At 40.1% G+C, this 18,749-nt stretch overlaps 1 protein-coding gene and 1 pseudogene across 1 annotated transcript in view; one reads left to right on the top strand and one right to left on the bottom strand.

Moving 5' to 3' along the window:
* Nucleotides 1-736: 736 nt before the first annotated feature.
* LOC140488024 (neuronal acetylcholine receptor subunit beta-4-like) overlaps nt 737-18,749 on the top strand; it is a 52,538-nt gene continuing 34,525 nt past the window's right edge. Inside the window, exons 1-3 of the mRNA XM_072587605.1 lie at nt 737-900; nt 13,209-13,354; nt 16,142-16,186. Coding sequence (XP_072443706.1) covers nt 846-900; nt 13,209-13,354; nt 16,142-16,186 — 246 coding nt within the window. The 5' untranslated portion in view covers nt 737-845. The remainder of the gene's footprint in view (nt 901-13,208; nt 13,355-16,141; nt 16,187-18,749) is intronic.
* LOC140493622 (actin, muscle 1A-like) lies at nt 14,728-15,245 on the bottom strand (annotated as a pseudogene).

Here is an 18,749-nt window from a genome sequence, read left to right as displayed (position 1 = left end):
ACTCTACACCCACAGCAACGTGATTGACTTTCAACTGCCCTCTGGGCAATAAATGCTGGCCTAGCCAGTGAGGGTATCATTCTGTGAATGAACTAAAAACTGCGAAAACATTGCCTCCAATGTTTCAGCAATCAAAACCGGAAATGTGTACAAGGCCAGAATTGGAGGAGCATAGAGCTCTGAGAGTTGACCAGAAGTTTCAGAACTGTACGGAGTGACGGATTTGAAAACAAGGATGCATGTAGTACAATTGTGATGCTGTTGGACGAGGAGCCAGTACAAGTCGGTGAATAAAGGACCAACGGAACTAACAAGAGTATAGCAGAATGTTGGATAAGCTCAACTTTCTGGTGAGGGGTGGAAGGTGGGAGTCAAACCACAAGAGCATTAGAATCGTCAGAACAAGGGTCATGGATGAGGATTTGTGCAGCAGATTAGATGAGTTGGGAGAGGATTTGGAGTGCTGCTGTTTGAGTGGTGATGGAGACTCTTGAGGCGCTTTAAACCCCGAGGGTTAGGGTGTCAGTCAGGGCTTCCATGTGCCAACGAACTGGTGCTAAGTGACTAAGGGGCTTCCAGTCAATGGGGAAGGGGGATACACTTCGCTTTGCCAGACCCTCCTTTTCCCCCTGCCTGCCCCAATGACCCTTCTCCAGCCCCTCCCCTTGCCCTCCAAATCGCCCGTCTCCCCTATCCCGCCCCCACGGCGCGTTCCAGGATTCGGCAGCGGTTCACATTCACTCTGTGTGAGCAGATCAGTGGAGGTGCCGGCGGGGAAGGGTCCTGCGTGAACCGCGTCGTGCTTTCCCAGCCCAGTGTCCGCGTAGCAAGGAGACAACAGCAAGATGATGATGATGGCATTCACGCTGACGGTCTCCTCTCTGTTTCTCGCTGGCGAAAGTAAGTGCAAAACGCTTCTCTCCCATGACCCAGACTCAGCCTCCCAGATGTAAGCGAGATGCCTATTGACAGAAATAAACAGGGAAGGAGAGAGAGGAGGGGGTGGATGGGAATGGGAGCTGGGATCGTTGTTGTTTCACACTGTGCATTGTACAAATATTTACTTTGCGGTAGGTCAGTGTGAAAGCACTATCATGTGAGTCCTTGCAGTTCATGCCCTACTCGCTGTTTGTTTCAAATGAATTGCTTTCTCGCGCTTGCTCCGTGTCTGGGTCAGTTGCGACGAATTGTCTTGTTGCCATCTCCCTGTTTTATTTGGGGCGATGCATCGGCGAATGCGGGAACTGACGCAAAGAGACTAACTTGAGGTTTAGAAATGGAGCACGTGTGTTGCAAGAACACAGCTCTCCCTACTCTCCCACTTCCCACCGACTCATTTTGCATGACTGGGTATTATATTTTTCCCAGTCAGACTGTCTGGAACATTGTAGAAATATTTCGCATGTGTCAGCAACAATCCAGGAGGTTTCATACTGTCCTCGGCGGGAGAACCAGCTGATAGTGTTGACGCATTGCCATGAATTCCTGCATGTGTTGTTCCCTTTCCAGAAACGAGCTAAACCTTCAGCACTCCTGCATTTGTTAACATGGGGATCTTCTAAGTGTTGGGTAAATCTCAGGTTTATTGAGATATGCTTCTGAACCACCCCATCCCCCTTTTGGGAAAAACTTAATCGCTTCCAATGTTCCAGGTAGGGGTTCAGCATATTTGAAGACCAGAATATGAAACCTGAACTAAGGGTTCCTTAGACAGCATTGATTCCCCCACTGCTATATACAGCACAGACTTGATCAACTTATAGCAGGCACCTCAAAACCCTGGAGAAGTAGCACCAGTGACACCTTCACAAGATTTTCCAAACTCCGTGGCTAGGAAGGTGGTCCAACATCAATATCCTCTCCCAAGCCAACATGTCCAGCAACTAGGTACTAATTACTTTAAAACCAACTGCTGTGAGTGGGGCTTAACATGTGACTCCTGAAACAGTTGTTCTACTCAAAACTTGAGGGCAGCAGGAGATTCCCAGGAAGACAGCAGGCACTCCTCCGGGATGCCCTCAAAGCATCCTTCAAGAGATCAACACTCCACTGAGCCATGGGAATCTGGGGCCTATGACCGGAAAGGAGATGATTGATTCAGAAAAGCAACGAGCACATCGAGAAACATCATTGCAAATTTGCAAGTTCAGTGAGGTGTCAAAAAGATTGCAAAAAAATCCAAACAGCCAATCTGCCTGATCCTTTGAGCAACACCTGTCCTGCATATGACATGGGCTGCAGAGCATAAATTAGGTTCATCAGCTATCTCGGTACCCATGGAACCGAAGAACATGCAGATCATCCTCAATCCTGAGGGATTGCCTGAACATAAGACTCCCGGGAGCTCCTACTTATATCATACATTCCCAGGATCCTTCTGTATGTTTTGATTTAATTTCAGGAATCCACATGCATATTGATACACATTCCAGGAATCTCCCACACTCCCCGGAACTTCCAGTAAATGTTGACACGTACCTGTGCTAGTGCCAGCTACTTAAAAAGAAATAGTTATGCCTGCAGAGAAACGACTGGCGTTTAATCAAACACAGATAAATAGAAAGTATAAAATGACAGGTGATTGAAAGATATGTATCACACTTGTGATCCAAATGGACGTGTCCTCTAAAGTAGTCATCCAGGTTACATTTGACTTTCCTAATGTAGAGGAAAACATCACAATAGAATGCAGTGCTATAAATTGAAAGAAATGCAAATTAACTGCTGTTTCATTCGAAACCTTTTGTAATATCCTCCACCATATGACATATATTCCCTTTGTTCTCCTCACCTTCCACGCATCGCATTCTCAAAACCTGTTCCTTTCACCAGTTCCGATGATAGGTAACATAATTATTTCTCTCTCTGCAGATGCTGCCTAACCTCCTGAGTCTTTCCAACATTTTGTGTCATTACTTCAGATTTTCAGCCTCTAGTATTTTTTCTTCTAGGCTAACAAAAGTTTGATAACCTCAAGTCCCTTACAATTTGCGTACAAATTGACTTTGTGCAGATTCAAAAACATCTGCAGTCATTGTTTTCACCAGATTCAAAAACAAACCCATTCCCAACTAGGGTCACTGCCTGTGAATGTTTTGCACCGATTTCACAGAGCAATGTTGAGGTTACATCTGTCCAAGTTTTGGTCTCTTTATTAAAGGAATAATGTATATGCGTTCAAGGCAGTTCTGAGAAGGTTGATAGATTCCTAGGATGAAGGAGTAATCTTACAAAGAAAGGTTGGACTGGCTCTATCCCTTTCAGTTTAGAAAAATGAGAGGTGATCTGATTGAAACATTTAAGATTCCTGAGAGAACTTGCTAAGATGGATGCTAAGATTATTGGAGAGGCAAAACCTAGAGAGCATAGTTAGATAAGACTTTTTTTCTCTTGGATGGTCATGAATTTTTAAAAATCTATTCCCCAGAAATTGCTAATATTGGGGTAATATAATATTTTTAAGACAGATGCAGATAGATTCTTGACTAAGAAGAGTCAATGATTATCAGTGTGGGTGAGAATGTGAAGTTAAGCCATTGTCAGATCAGTCCTAATTTTATTGAATGCCAGAGTAAGTTGGAGGGCCCAAATGGCCTGCACCCCCCTTCTAATTTGTGTGTTTGCATATGATATAAGTTATTACTGTTGCTATTCTATTGTGGCGCCAAACTCTGCGAAATGAGTTTAAGCACTCTTCTGCAGTACCAGAACAACAGTGGATTTCAGCTCCATTAAGGCCAATCACCTTGTTCTGGTCCATCCTGCTTTAGAACTAAACTCTATGTCCTAGGAATCTTGAAACCCTTTTGCACCTTTCCTTTTGCAGTTACACATTAATCTGTTTGTGACCATATGATTCTTATATTCGGTAGCCTGTGTCACTGGGAAAAGTCGAGAGACAATTGCCTGTGAAATCCTGCTTTTTAACCTCTGAAATCTCTGAAGGTACAGCATCAGGACTTCAACCCTTTTCCTTCCAGTGTCATTTGTCCCACATGGATCACAATTTCTGGCTATTCCCCTTTTTCTTTCAAAACTTTCTGTACACTCTGATGTTGTTTACCTTGGCCCCTACAGCAACAATTTATGTAGGATTTACATGTACTGCGAAATGACCCTATGAGTACTGAATCCCAATATCTCCAGTATGACAATGGTTCACTATGTTTTTCTCTGTGATCGTTTGTCTGTTAGCACCTTGGATATGCTGTAGAGTGCATCCCCCAGAGATGTCTGCACCCTTACTGGTATTCAGTGCTAAAATCCATTTTGTGACTCTCAGAGGATTGCTGTCTAACTCTTGCTATTTCACCAGATGGTTTCTGAGACTTACTATCTTCCTAAACTCTGTGATTGTGGGGTGATGACCGCCTGGAAACATGCTCCTAGAAGTTGTCAGTAACTCATTGTCTCTGCTGTGTCATTCTCCATAAACCCAAAACTCAGGTTCAAGTAAATTGAGGCAATTCTTGCACATTTGGCTATCCAGGATATATGAAGCAATCTGGCATTCTTACGTTGTACAGAAATTACACAAAATATGTCCAAGTTATCCCATAGTTTTTGTTTCAAGTAAATTCCTTCAGGTTTAATTAGTAATGCTGAATATAGCTATGTTTGCGGTTGCTTTTTGGTTTTAATCATGTACTTAGCACTTCCTTTCCACTTTGTGCTATCTTCTCAATCTCAGTCATGTCTCCTTGTCACGCTGTATAGCATATTCTTCGGTTCAGTGTATATATGTGCACACATTCAGAGAGAATGATTCAATAATGTAACTAGATAATTAATGTAGTGGAGGTCTACACAGCATCCAGATGAGACCAAACATTTTGAGTTTTCGGCCTGAAGGCAGGTCCAACCCACAACACTCATGATATCTATCACAAGTAGGGCAAGGGGGAAGGTCCAGAAACCAGCCCAACCAGAACAGGGATTGAACCCTGTCCTGCTGGTACCAAACTGATCCACATCAATCAATCCAGCCAAATAAGCCATCTGACCCACATGGACTCCAAGTTGCTGTAACCAGATAGGTTTTACGTTGCACTCTGGACCTGTGCATATTGATGGTTGAAGCATCAATTAATTTCTGTCACATGAGATCTTTCTCATTTGTTCTGGCTGACATTGATGTAGGTTGAAAGGATTTACAAGTTGATGCTCAACATGTTTGGCAACATTATGGGCACACCGTCCTTGACCTTCAAGTGTTAGAGTGGGACTTTCTGGATCAAATGCAAAGGACACTATCAAGTGTGTCACAATCTCTCCAGCTGATGTTTATAGTGGTGCAGTAATGCAGCATTTAATAGATTTACTGAAAAGTTGGTGTTTGTTTGACACAGCATTGTCTCCAGTATATTTCCAGTGTGTCAGTGAAAATGAACATGCTCTGTTTTAAGTTCTGAATGATGGGCATCACAGGATGATTGTAGATAAGCTACAGTCGATGAGTAAGGTTGGCACAGAACAGAGAGGTATGGTACCATGACAGCAGGTCTCCTGGTAGGAGTAGTTACAAGCTGAGATAGAAAACATAATGGAGATGTTTACCCACTTATATTGAACAACCTGACACCTCTTAAAATAACAGTGAAATTTTTCAGCTAAAAATGTTAGTATTCTTTGTTCATAATATATGCACCACTTTGCTTTAATCTATTACTCAAAATAAATATTTAAATGTAGTTTTGATTTACATCATTAAATTTAAATGCCAATTAATACCAATTGTAGTTCTCTTTTCAAATCAATGTTTTGTATTTCAGTTCAAGCTCTAGGCATTTGGAATGTGGTTAAGGTGCAATTTGTGTAAAGTTACACCATTGCACAAAGTATAATATACTGAGATTCAAAGTTGTTATTCCAAGGATCCATTCAATTTTGATAACAGCATATGGAAAATCTTGGAAGCAGTCTAGCTTTAATTGGGCATATTGCTGGTGAATCTAGTTTTTAATATATTGCCATGATTGTGGAGCCCCTACTTCTTGAAATAAAAGTCTCCTTCTCCCATGAATTCCTTCCTCTCATTTCAACAACCCCTCTCAAGGTATTGATTAATGCACTTATAACCAATAGTAATCCTCCTGACCATAATCAGTTGACCAATCAACATTTGTAGTCAGGGCAGTCACTGCAGAAATAGTGCTTAACAATATTGCAGGATGATCTGCTCCTGTTCTCACATTGATTGACCAGTAGGTGTCATTGGACAGCGACTATGAGTGGCAACCTTTGCCAATTTTCTCCCTACACATCCAGACAGCCTACAGTCTATTACAGTATCCTCCCACCAATCTGGCAAAGATCAACTCTGAGCAGATCGCAGATTGAACCACAACTTTTCTGTGACTGTTATTGAGTATATCTTTTCTTTTGGTTTTATTTAATGCCTCAAGTTTAAAATGCTTACTTTTTTATTTCAAATATCTGCATTACACTGACGTTCACTTCCTCTGTAACCTCTTCAAGTTCCTACAACCCTGGGATTGTTGTGCCCCCCCAAATCTGATCTTGTTCGTCCAATTTTCTGGTTGAGTCTTCAGCTACCTAACTCTAAGCATTGGAATTCCCTTCCTGTCTCCCCATCTTTGCTTTTTGACTCTGCTTAAAATCTATCTCATCGACTAAACTTGTCCTAATGCCTCCTTATGCGTTAAATTTTGCTTGACAGTATTCCTCTGGAGTTTGGGATTTGTTATATGGTAAAGACACAATATAAAAGCAAGTTTTTATTGTTAATGACCTGAGCCATCTGGTGAAATCTTTACATTGTACGAATGTAATCTTGATAAAGATCTGAATGGACAATGAAAACTAAGATCAAAAGATTCAATTGAATGAAACTTGAGAATAAATTTAAGTTTGATATATAACTCAATGTGTCAGCTCAGCTTTTAAAATGTTTACAGAAATAATAATTTCCTTTGTTAAAATAACAAAAGTAATCATTGACATTTACATTTTACTTTTCACATTAAGAAATAAATAATTTTAAAAGCAACATAATACATTTTCTTTCAGGATAGGGTAAACTTTACAGTTTAGCCCTTTTAGCACAAAACCTCACCCAGAAATTCTTATTCATAGCAATGGTCTTAGGTTTGGAAGATGTTATCTAAGGAGCTTTGAATTTCTGCAGTGCATCTGGTGAATAATCCACACTGCTGCTACTGAGTATCATTGTTGGAGGGAGTCAGTACTTGTGAATGTGGTGCCATTCAAGTGATCAGGGTTACTTTGGAAATGTGGAACATACTTTTAATGCAGAACAGTCCAGGGAAATAAAAGCATTCACTCATTTTTGAAGCAGTAGTTGTCATATCCTGTGCTTTACATATTCAGCTTCACAGAAAGCCTCTGTGTCAGCTACTGTGAAAGGTCAGTAAGTAAGCTAAGTGTGAGGTTACAGTGCCAGAAGGGTATTACCAGTAGGACAGGGTGCTAGTTGGGTAAGGTGTCAAATGGGCAGCGTACCAGGTACAAAGATTCTCAGACGGTTCGGGTGCCAGATGCATATGCTGCCAGATGAGTAGACTGCCATGGTACTAGGTGGGAAGGCAGCAGGCAGACATTGAAGTGTTTAGGATAGGTCAGTGTGGGTCAGCATATCGTTTCCAGTGTTGGAAGTATGTTTGCTTTGGAACCCGGGGGGAAGGGTTTGTCAGGTTCCAGGGTGTGGGGGTTTTCACATCCCAATGGGATGGAGAGGGAATTTGTATCCAAGGACAGGGGCTGGGGGCTGTCAGTTCTTAAGATAAGGTGTGTCAATTCCTGGGCAGAGAAGTTAAAAATCACACAACGCCAGGTTATAGGCTAACAGGTTTAATTGGAAACACCAGCTTTCGGAGCGCTGCTCCTTCATCAGGTGGGCAGAGAAGCGGGTGTCAGATCCTGGAGAGGGAGGGTTACTGAATATTGAGGGTGAGGGGTGGCAGTGTGTGTAATGTCCTGCACTGGGGGGAAAGGGGGTTGATTCAGTGTCAGGTTCCTTTGGGGGGGGGGGGTGGAATGTAGGGTGTTGGATCCAAAGAAGAGAGGAGTTGTTGGCCCTGCAAAAAGGTGGGTGGATGTCAGATCTTTGGGAGTGCTGGGTGCTGGAGGAGGGGGAGATGTTAGCTCCTGTAGAAGAGGATGAGGTTTGTCAGGTCAAGATTTGTCAGGGTAGATGTTAATAGGGTTTTGTGTGTTAAGTTGGGAGGTTGAGGGGGTTGGCAAGGGAAAGGTGATGGATGATCACTTGAGTAGTTACTCATGGGTTAGACTAGGTTTTAAATTGTCTAACATTTCCTGGGTAACTATTTATTTAAATGAAGCAGAATCATCTGAATTCTCTGATTTAAGTGGAGACATAAGAAAGGTTCCAAAAGTAGTGCACTTGCTTGGTGGGATATTCAATCTCTAAGCAATTTCATTGGGGCTACACTGGGGATTCCACATGGTCCCAGTAAGCAACTTCCAACTGCACTGTATAAATGATGATAGTTGGTTTGTAAAACAAAGAAAGGTTTAAATTTATATAGTTCCTGTCAGGTGTTCCAAAGTACTTGACAGTCAAGAACCACTGTTTTAAAGCACAGTCATGTTGTACAGTAGGAACTACACTGCCAATTTGTACACTGCCAGCTCCCACAAAGAGCAGTGTGATAATGATCAAAATGAACTGTTTTTATAATATTCCAGGATGATTCTCAGCATCCACACTAGGCATAATTTCCCCATTATTTGTTGAAAGAATGCCTTTGTGTCTCTTATGCCCCCCACCCCCCCCAAGAGATTATGATCCCTGACAGCCTTAGTTTATAATTTCCTCCGAGAGAGTTCTTGTGTTACAATGGTAGTGTTCCTGCCTCTGAGCCTGGTCGCTTGGGCTCAAGTCCCACCTGTTCCAGAGGTCTAAGCAGGTTGATTAGAAAATACGTACAATCTCATCCAAAAGGTGACTGCTCTGATGGTGCAGTCTCCTCTCTGCAGTGTCCTGGGCTATTATTCTGGATTAATACACATCGGACCTGGGGTGAGACTTGAACCGAAAAATTTCTGAACCAAGGGTGAGAGTTCTACCAACAGAATCTGAGGGAAATATAATCTTAAAAAGATACAATAAAGCTTAATTATTTGAATTGGCATTTGAAGGTCAATGTACTTACATTAACTTTTGTTTTAGTCCATATAACATTGAAGCTTACCGTTATAATTTGATGAATCTGCTGCTCAATCCTTTTCACGTGGCACTTGACCCCTCTAAATACAAGTTCTTGGAAAGCTTTAATCTCAATCCTTATTCATTAACAGTGGATAATAAATTCATAAATAACAATCATAAATAACAAATAACTCATTACATCATTATCAAACTTTCTCATATGCATACTTTCCATGTGGCTGAAGGCAACCACTTATACAACTGATGCCCATGTAGTTCCTGATAATTACAAATGTATTTTTGTCAGTTACAGAGCTATTTGCAGTGAAATGTAGAACATTTTCACTGCAATTACAGATGGTGTAGTGTCTGTTTGAGTTATTTGGAAGAATCACTGCACAATACAAAATTGCTCTGGGCCTCTGTTGCTAGAAAAGTTAATATTATCTACATCTGACATTCATTAATTTTGAATACAAATTGGTTTTTAATGTCACTTGTAATCAACTACAGGGATACAGGAGCACAGTGAAAAGTTTACCATGTCACCATTCATGGTGTCATCTTAGGTACAAGGTACCGAGAATCAAAATCTTAGGTAAAGATTTGAAAAATAATGAAATAAGTTAAAAGTTCAATGTCACAGTTCTTGTCAGTATAAAGTAGTAAAGAAGAAATAAAGTTAAAAGTTCCAAATTACAGTCCTTCTTTAGCCATGGGCCTGCAGTCCTTCCATGTTGGGTGGTCCCCAAAAGGGCTTGATCTCTCTCCTGTGTTTGGCTTGATCTCTCGATTCCCATGCCTCCATGCTACCGTCTCACCACAGATCACCAGAGTCCCACTTTGGTGTCACTCCAGGCCGCCAGCCACTTCCATGTTGCCACCGACCACCTGATTTCTGCTTGGGAGCAGCAACTACCTCATGGCCAACTGGCAAAGTCCCCTCGCTGCTGCTATTGTTGCTGCTGCCCTCACGACCGAGCTCTCTGTAGAAGGTAAGTAGCGAGAAAATAAACGTTATAAAAAACTGAAGAAAAAAAGTGAGAAAAGAAGAAAGAAAACTGGTCAGAGCTTTAGTTCAGGAGCCCTACTCTATTGCCACCTTGGAATAATGTTCTCAGTGTTTAAGTTGCATCTTTTAAAATGGTTATGCAGACTTTTCATTCAGTTGTATCAGAAGTCATGGATGGTCATTGTTCAATGCCCTTTCAATCTTGATAAAGCTGTTAGCTTTCCAGAGCAGAGAGACATCCTTGGACTGTCTATCGACATTATCATTTTGTCAATTGCTTCCTTTAGGTTTCAGTGCTACGCTGTATTACATTCTCAGACCCCTCAAGCTCGCAGCCTCTGATTCTGATGGAAATACTATCAATTGCGATTCACAACCTCTGTAGCTATGACTAATTCACCATTTACTGGTAATTCCAACATCTATGTCAAACTGATCAAGGACTCTAAAAGAGTGGTGTACCACTTTGGCAAAATTATGATAAAAGCAAATTCGCCGCAAGGTTTACGGTCTCCTGTTCATCCTTGTACAAAGCATTCTGACTGAAACATGAGTGGAAGAATGGGTTGTGCAATGAGTTAGCACCTTTACTGCTACCTGTGGAATCTGCTCCTGCTTCAGTTGTATCAGTAGCACAGACTAAGATCCAAACACCATCAAGACTTATAAGGACAGCACTAACTAAGCCAGGCATTGTTAAAAATCACACAACACCAGGTTATAGCCCAAGCGTTTATTTGGAATTTCTAGTTTTCAGAGCTCTATTCCTTCATCAGGTAACTAGTGGGACAGGATCATAAGATGCAGTATTGAGAGCAAAAGATCACGGTGTAATGCAGTTAAAATGATATATTGGACAAAACTTTACCATTTGGTACAACTCTAGGAATAGTGTGACACAATTTTCAGTTCAGTACCAGATCATTTCAGTTGCACAACACTGATCTTTTGCTGTAAATTCTGTGTTATGATCCTGCCCCACTTGTTACCTGGTGAAGAAGCAGCACTCTGAAAACTAGTGCTTCCAAATAAACCTGTTGGACTATAACCTGGTGTTGTGTGTGATTTTTAACTTTGTCCACCCCAGTCCAACATCGGCACCTCCATAACATGTGAACCAGGCATGACCTCATTAAGTAGTCCTGATGATGAATGCTATCAAATAGAAATAATCTAAAATGGGACTTGAATATTTCAGTGATGGAAGCTTTTTCTTACTCTGTGGGCGTGAACCTTTTGAAGAAAAATTATTTTCATACACTATATTGGAAACAATTAGTCTTGCAGTTTGTGTGGATGGCTGCAGTGTGTATTGTCATTGTCAAAGGGTACCAGATATTTGTTTCTCAACAATTCATATCAAGCCATTCCATAATGGGAAGGGCAATGATTTTTATCTCTGCTGACTATGAAGACTTTACGTGAAGTCAATTTGAGGACCTTTTACCTGGTCAGCAATATGCACAATCATGTAGCAGACTGCCTGTTCTCATTCAGAGTGACTGCAAATGTGAATGGTCTGAGGATTAGGATGTTGGTGCTTTGAGAAGCTTATTGAATGTTGCATGGAGTGGTGAACCATTGTTTGGGAAACTGTTACAATCCAGTAGGGTTTTGCACTGTAAAATTGAGCCACACTATTCTTAGAGTTGTATCAAATGGTAGTTTTGTTCTAAGGTACACACTGAGTCCCAATTTCCCTGACTTTTAGACCACATTTAATGGAAACGTGGACCAGGTATCTGTACTAAATAACAAATTTTATTGTAAGTATTGTTAGACTATAGCTGCAGATAAACAGTTATAAACCATTGCCATATAACAGCACTAGCTGAAACTCTAATGCCCTCATAGACTCCCTGTTATTCAGACACACACACACACAAGCAAATAAAGAAAATAGATTATTGGCGGAGGTAGAAAAAAACTGGACAGTTAGTTCAGTGGTCCTTGCATCCCAATTCAGCTATAGGGATGATTCTGTTTAAGCTTACCAAGCCCATGGGGTTCAGTTATCTTTCTCTGAAAGCTTCCACTGGTCTGTAAGAAGCACAGAGTGACTGATTCATTTGCAAAATGTCTATGATTTGTCAATTCAAAAGTCACAGCTCACAGTAACTGCTGCAGGAAAGATAACTGGTTTTCTTCAAGTTTTAATATTTTTTTACTGCAGAGAACAGCCAGCTTCTGCTGGGAAGAACTGCAGCACACCCTTCTGTATCTTTTCTACTTTGTGTGTCTGTGACTCTGTAACTTCTTTCCATTTCTGACCTGCCCAGTTAGCTGAAGCCAGTCAGTTTCCCTTGTAAATAAATGCTCAGCTCCCAATCACCTGCACAATGCAGGAACCTATAACCGCAAATAGCAGTTTCACAATCAGTATTAGGTTTTTTGCTGTGAATTTTTGCAGCAGTCCTGGTAATTCCCCATTTTAAAAACAGCTTGTTCTCCTTGAAGCCCACAGTTTTTAAAGGCACAAAATAAAATTACGCTTCTTACAAAACCTTGGGAATTGTGACTAACTGATATACACATATCTATAGCTAACAGCAAATACATGGGCATCGGCTGTATAACTCAGCCATGTCGAAAGCATGGCTGTTTGAAACTCTGATAATGATGTTAAGACTACTAAATTTTGGTAATTATTTATGGTTTTATTATCCTCCATCAACAAATAAAGACTGGAATTAAAACTCTCCAGAAACCTGTAATCAGAAAATTCAAATAATGCACAAGAAGGATTGAGCAGTATCCTCATCACAGACTCTCACTGTAAGCATCAATGTTATTTGAACCAAAAATATCATTGGTCACATTAATGAGTGCAACCCTGAAATGCCAATTCAAATAGTTTGAGTGTTTTTTGCACATGAACTCTTTAAGATCATGCAGTTACCCTGCTACAGTTGAAATAGGAATGAAGCAAAAGCTAGAAGAACTTCCAAATTGTCAGTTGTGAAATTCTGCACTTTTATTGACATGTTTTAAAAAATCAAACACATAACAATGTTGTTCAAATCAATTTACTTTCTCATCTAATAGGTGCCCTGCCTCAAAATGCAGAAGAGCGGCTAGCTAACTACCTTTTACATCCAGATCGCTATAATAGACTCATCAGACCTGCAAAAAACAGCAGCGAGATAGTCACCATTGCAATAAAAGTGTCCTTATCTCAGCTAATAAGTGTGGTAAGTGGATACAGTTTCAGTTGAAACAATGCTACTGTGATGCATAAATTAACACAACTTTATAAGAATGTATTGCAAAATGCAATATTGATTAACAACATGGCTGGAATATTCAATGAGGTCAATTCATACTGGTAGTGTGTCCTCAGTGCAACAGGAAAAGTGGTATGTTATTATTTATTGCAAGGATTATGAGATATAAAGGCAAGAAAATCTTGTTGTAATTGCATTGTACTTTGGTGAGACTGCAGCTGTATTTTACATAAAGAAGAATATCTTTATCTTAAAGTTGCTGCATTGAAATTGATTTCTGAGATGATAGGGTTGCCTTGAGGGAGAAAAAAAATGCAATCAACTTCTCGATCCTCGCAGTTGAAAAAATGAGATGTCATCTTCTCAAAACATGTAAGATTACCTGGGGTAATTTGTGTAAAAGATTTGGAAGTTGGAGAATTCTTAAAATACATCCTGGAGATTTTCTTAATAATTGACAATCCCTGCCCTTGAGATTTGATGGGGAAATCAGATTCATTATATTCGTGGCTTTTTATACCAACTGAGTTTACAGTGAAAGCCCTGCCTGCTCATCCTCTCTCCTTCCCTGAGGGGTGACCCTCAGGTGAAACTCACCACCAGTTGTCATCTGTCTTTCTAATGAGAAAGTGGGACTATGGTGACTGCTACTGTAATGTTAAATTAGTGATTTTGTTTAAATATGCATACATATTTTCTAGTTACATGTAAGTACAAGAGTCAGTTTCTGTGTTTTGCAGGAATCATAAGTTCAGAACTTTTAGACATGTCCATTAGTATCCTTCTTTATTTATTTTATAGTGTGCCACAAATTGGCATCAGCAGGTTTCAACTGGTCTATCTTCTTTACAGGTGATGCAAACCTCACTTATGATTATGTAAAGATTAATCTTTACGTCCAGAAATCAAAAAGGATTGACGTTTAAGATGGAAAATATGAAACAAGACATTTTTGTGGTTGAATGATTTACATCCAGGCAATATTATGCAAGGCTAAGAATTTACGCCACTTTTGGGCAGGCTTTGCAAAGAATTTAAGAACCTTAGACGATATGATCCTTTACATTAATATTTGGAAGAACTGCATGTACAATTTAGTCCTTGAACGCATTGCAGAACATCTTGGTTGCTTCTTGCCAAAAGTACCATCAATATTTTCTCAATTCTATTTTTATCCATGAGACGAGCACTAAAGCCCTACCAGTTTATCCCATGCAATCATCATGACAGTCCATTTAGAAGCAATTAAGCTGCACCATGAAATGTGATTTATTATATTCCTGCTTGCTAATTCACATCTACTGGAAGCTGGAGAGAAAAGCCAGGATAGGCCTTTCAGTCTAGACTGAGTATTTACAATGAGGTCAGGAAATAATCTAGATTTTCATGTTCTTGGAGAGAGAGTTGTTATCTCCTTTGGCATGCTATAGCACCAGTACGGTGATACACAGTGGTAGCTCTCAACAAGAAAGGTTTGTATATTGACTCTTTCTGATGTCAATGTCATGCTTTCTGATGGAGTTGGAAGTAATTTCAGGTCTACCATAGAATTCCAGATGGAAGAAAAGTGTTTGAGAGAAGGTGTTTGGGTGTCGGAATTGCTCATTGATAATGCTAATTACCTGTCTATCACATAGTTAGGTCTTGGTTCTTTTCAAATGAGCAGAAGGAAACAGCAGTAGCCATCTCCTGTTCAAAAGTCCACTGTGAAATAGCAGAGCTTCTCCTTGATACCACAGCTAATTTCTCTCTCAAGTCTGGTGATGAAAGTCTAGTCTTTTTCTGTCAAGTACTTCATGAGATGGTTGGTCAGGTCATGACATTGGACAACCCAGATAGGGGGAAGGTTGCAGGGCATAAACTTTGCAATGAAATGGGTTGGTGACAGCACCCCCACGCCAATATTATACTCATAGTTCCACCATTCACATAGTTGAACAGGTGGCAACCGAACCTGGAAGGGCCACAAAAGGTCTCGAACACAACCTCTGTTTGTCCTCTGTTGGTTTCGGAGTTCATGGTGCTTCTATGGGCAGGGCTAGTTATTCTTCAGTGGCAACTCTGGAAGATGTAAAACTTGATGATCTCCATGCCAGCCCAGCTGGTGATAATACCATGCTCAATAGGGTACTTCAGAGTCAGGATATCCCTCTATTCTGGATTTCATTGCCAATATAACTGTCTTGGCAGGAAAGACAGCATCAGAGGAGTCAGTTTGAATGAAACGAGTCTAACGCATGCCAGGTCCACTGAAGAGGCATTGATGCAAAGCCATGACTCATGGTTCGCTGTATATTTACATCTTTAGCTGCAAGCCTGTTGTAGGGGTTGGGGTGGGAGGGGAGTCGAACAATGTTTGTTAAATGAGGACAAGTAGCTTAAAACTGCACTGATAATTAACTCCCCCTTAGGGATGTGGTAAATTTTATGAACAGGGCCTGCTTCTCATGTGATGATTGTAAAACCAGTGCAAATGATAGCAGTAACTCTCTTGGTATTGAATGTCATTTGTGCTTAAAATTCCACAATTTATAGAACCATTGTAATGGTATTGCACTGAAAGGAACAGTGAAAATCAAAGAGAAACCACAGATGTGGGGTTTTCTTGATGTAACACTTTAAATGATGACAATCTATTCATCTGTTGAATTATATTTTGCTCATGTTTTCAGTTTTAATTATATCATAACACTTTGCTGTACGATTTGCAGTGATTTATGAAGATATTTTTATGTGATTTTTATTTTTCTCCAGAATGAGAGGGAACAGATAATGACAACAAATGCCTGGCTCACTCAGGTTTGTATGATTTATCCTCAATGTGCTTAATCACACATTTGAAATATTGGAACCATGATGAGCCAAATGTGTAATTTGAATCTATACTTAATTATGAAATTCTTCATCTAGAAGAATTCTATCAACCTATTTGAATGAGGCCTTGTATTTTGGTTCAGAAGATGACTGTTGCTTACGTTAACATATATTCTTCATACTGCATCTGAAAAATAATCTCATATGCAAGAAGCAAATAACAGTGCAATTTTCAATAGCGGTTTTCCATAGCATGAGGTTGCAAAGGAACACAACTGTCATGTTAGAGCAGAACAACCTGTATTAAAATGAATTGCATTGAAAGGAAGCCAACTTAGACCGTTGCTTCAGAATATAGAATCATCAAGAGCACAGACTTTTCCAAATACATGTAGAGATGATGTGTGACCTCTTTTCCCACAAAGAAACAACTCCTTAAATCAATCTTTCTTGCTTACTCTGATTTAACATCCAACAAGTGCCAGGAACTTATCAGCTTCTTTGTCACTTTTTCCTATAAGTTACTTCTACTGAAGGCTCACTTCCTGGCCACCATACTAATCCTTCCTCCAAGATCCCAATCTGCCCTAACACAGAATTTGTTTCTCATTCGTTCCTTCTCCTCATGCTATTTCTGAATATGGCCTTCAAACCAAGGCCACAAATTACATTCAGTGGGAGTGTGATCATATTGTAGTGACCCTCATTGTTCTTCTTGAGTTATACATCCATCCACATGTTGGGCCACATCGTCCATCGTAAACATTTCCCCTTTACCCAGATCTCGGAAATGGCTGTTACCAGTTCACCAAAACAGCTTTCATTCTGGCATCTCCTTTGACGGCATCATCAATATCCCCTCTAAGATTGCTTAAAGGTTTATCCATTGTCACTTTACCTTACTTAAGCCTTTAAACTGTACCTTGACACCATAATCCAAAGTTCTGCGATCAGGTTCCATATATATGCTAATAACAATGACCTTTCCAAAGCCATTCTTAACTCTTTCACTGCCATCTGTTGTTACCTTGTTCAAAATCCAGTTCAGAACCAGTCGTAAATTTACCTTAGTCAGAAATTGGGACCATTAACATTGTCTTTCCCCAAAATTGAAGCAGACTCTTCAGAACCCTGGTCTCCTAGATGACCCCACTTTCATTTTCTGACACCAGCGCTCATTATCCCATTGATGACCTGTTTCATCTCTGTAACATTATCTAGCAAGCAGAAGAAAGTCTTTCATCAGATCATTAACGTGGTTAGGAGTATGCATCGACAATGATAAGTATCTGTAGTGATGGAGAACGTTCAAAGAGGAATGCTGCAGATTGTGCAATAATATGAAGTAGGACAGACAAGTTTCATTCGATATCTTTGCCACTTTCCTCAAAGTTATCTAAACAGAATTTGAATCTGAACCACCTAACTCCAAATATGACACTGAAAACTGGCTGTTATGGACTGTGTGTGAGTGTCATATTCACAACTATACTATTTTATTACATTTATGGTAGAATTTTTTTATCGTAAGGTGCTTCTGTCTTCAGTGTCTTATTTTGCAGATGTCTAGAATGTGATAGAGAAAAGAAAGACTTTTATTTGTATAGTACTATTGATATGCACAGGACATCCCAAAGCATTTTACTGCCAGTGAAGTACTTTTGAAGTGCAGTCACTGCTATGATATAGGAAATGCAGCAGCCTATGTATATGCAGTGAGCTCCCACAAACAGCAATGTGATCATCTGTTTTTGCTGTGTTAGTTGAGTGTTATTGGTCATAGCACAATGAATTACTCACCCATGCTTCTTCAAAGTAGTGTTATGGGATCTTTTGTGCCCACCCACAAGTACAAGAGAGGCCTGATTTTATATTTCATCCAAAAGACATCACTGCCAACAGTGCAGCTTGGGCATAGATTTCAACATATAAAGTCCATTTTGAAGTCAGTGAGAACCCCTGTTAATGACAATCAGCAAACTGTCAACAAAGAGTCAGATGATGGCACAACTGTAGATTAAATTGTAACAGACAACTCGAAATGGATTAATAACAGAGTCCGAGAGAAACGCAGCCAATCTGGCAGCCACCTATAGAAAGAGAAACAGAGTTAATGTTTTGAATCTGATATGACTTCTTCAAAAGTTGAATTTTCATTCTGATTATTCTGCAGTATTTTATTTAGCTAAAAATTGAATTTATTAAATTAACTTTTTTTCATCCTTATGGGCGGAATCTTGAAGGGGTCTAAGCAATATGGGCTGTAGCGAGATATGTGAGTCGGATCTGAATTTGATGAGAAGCCCAGTGAGGCCTATCTCAATGGTGGGAGCAACTCATTCCATCTTTTGTGGTTTTCACATGTAGTGTGGTGAGCTCATCACCAGGCAACAACAAGTTGCCAAGTAAGGGGATTGTTACTTGATAAATGCCTTGTTGACAGTACTATTCACCTCTTCAATATTCAGCTTTCTATCTTACCAAATTCTTGAAAAAGTCTAGACATTGGGTAAATCACATGGAAACAAGAGCAGGGACCTGAGGAATT

This window comes from Chiloscyllium punctatum, chromosome 2 (genome assembly GCF_047496795.1).
Source record: "Chiloscyllium punctatum isolate Juve2018m chromosome 2, sChiPun1.3, whole genome shotgun sequence".
NCBI classification, from domain to species: domain Eukaryota; kingdom Metazoa; phylum Chordata; class Chondrichthyes; order Orectolobiformes; family Hemiscylliidae; genus Chiloscyllium; species Chiloscyllium punctatum.
This window is presented reverse-complemented; position numbering and strand designations above follow the sequence as displayed.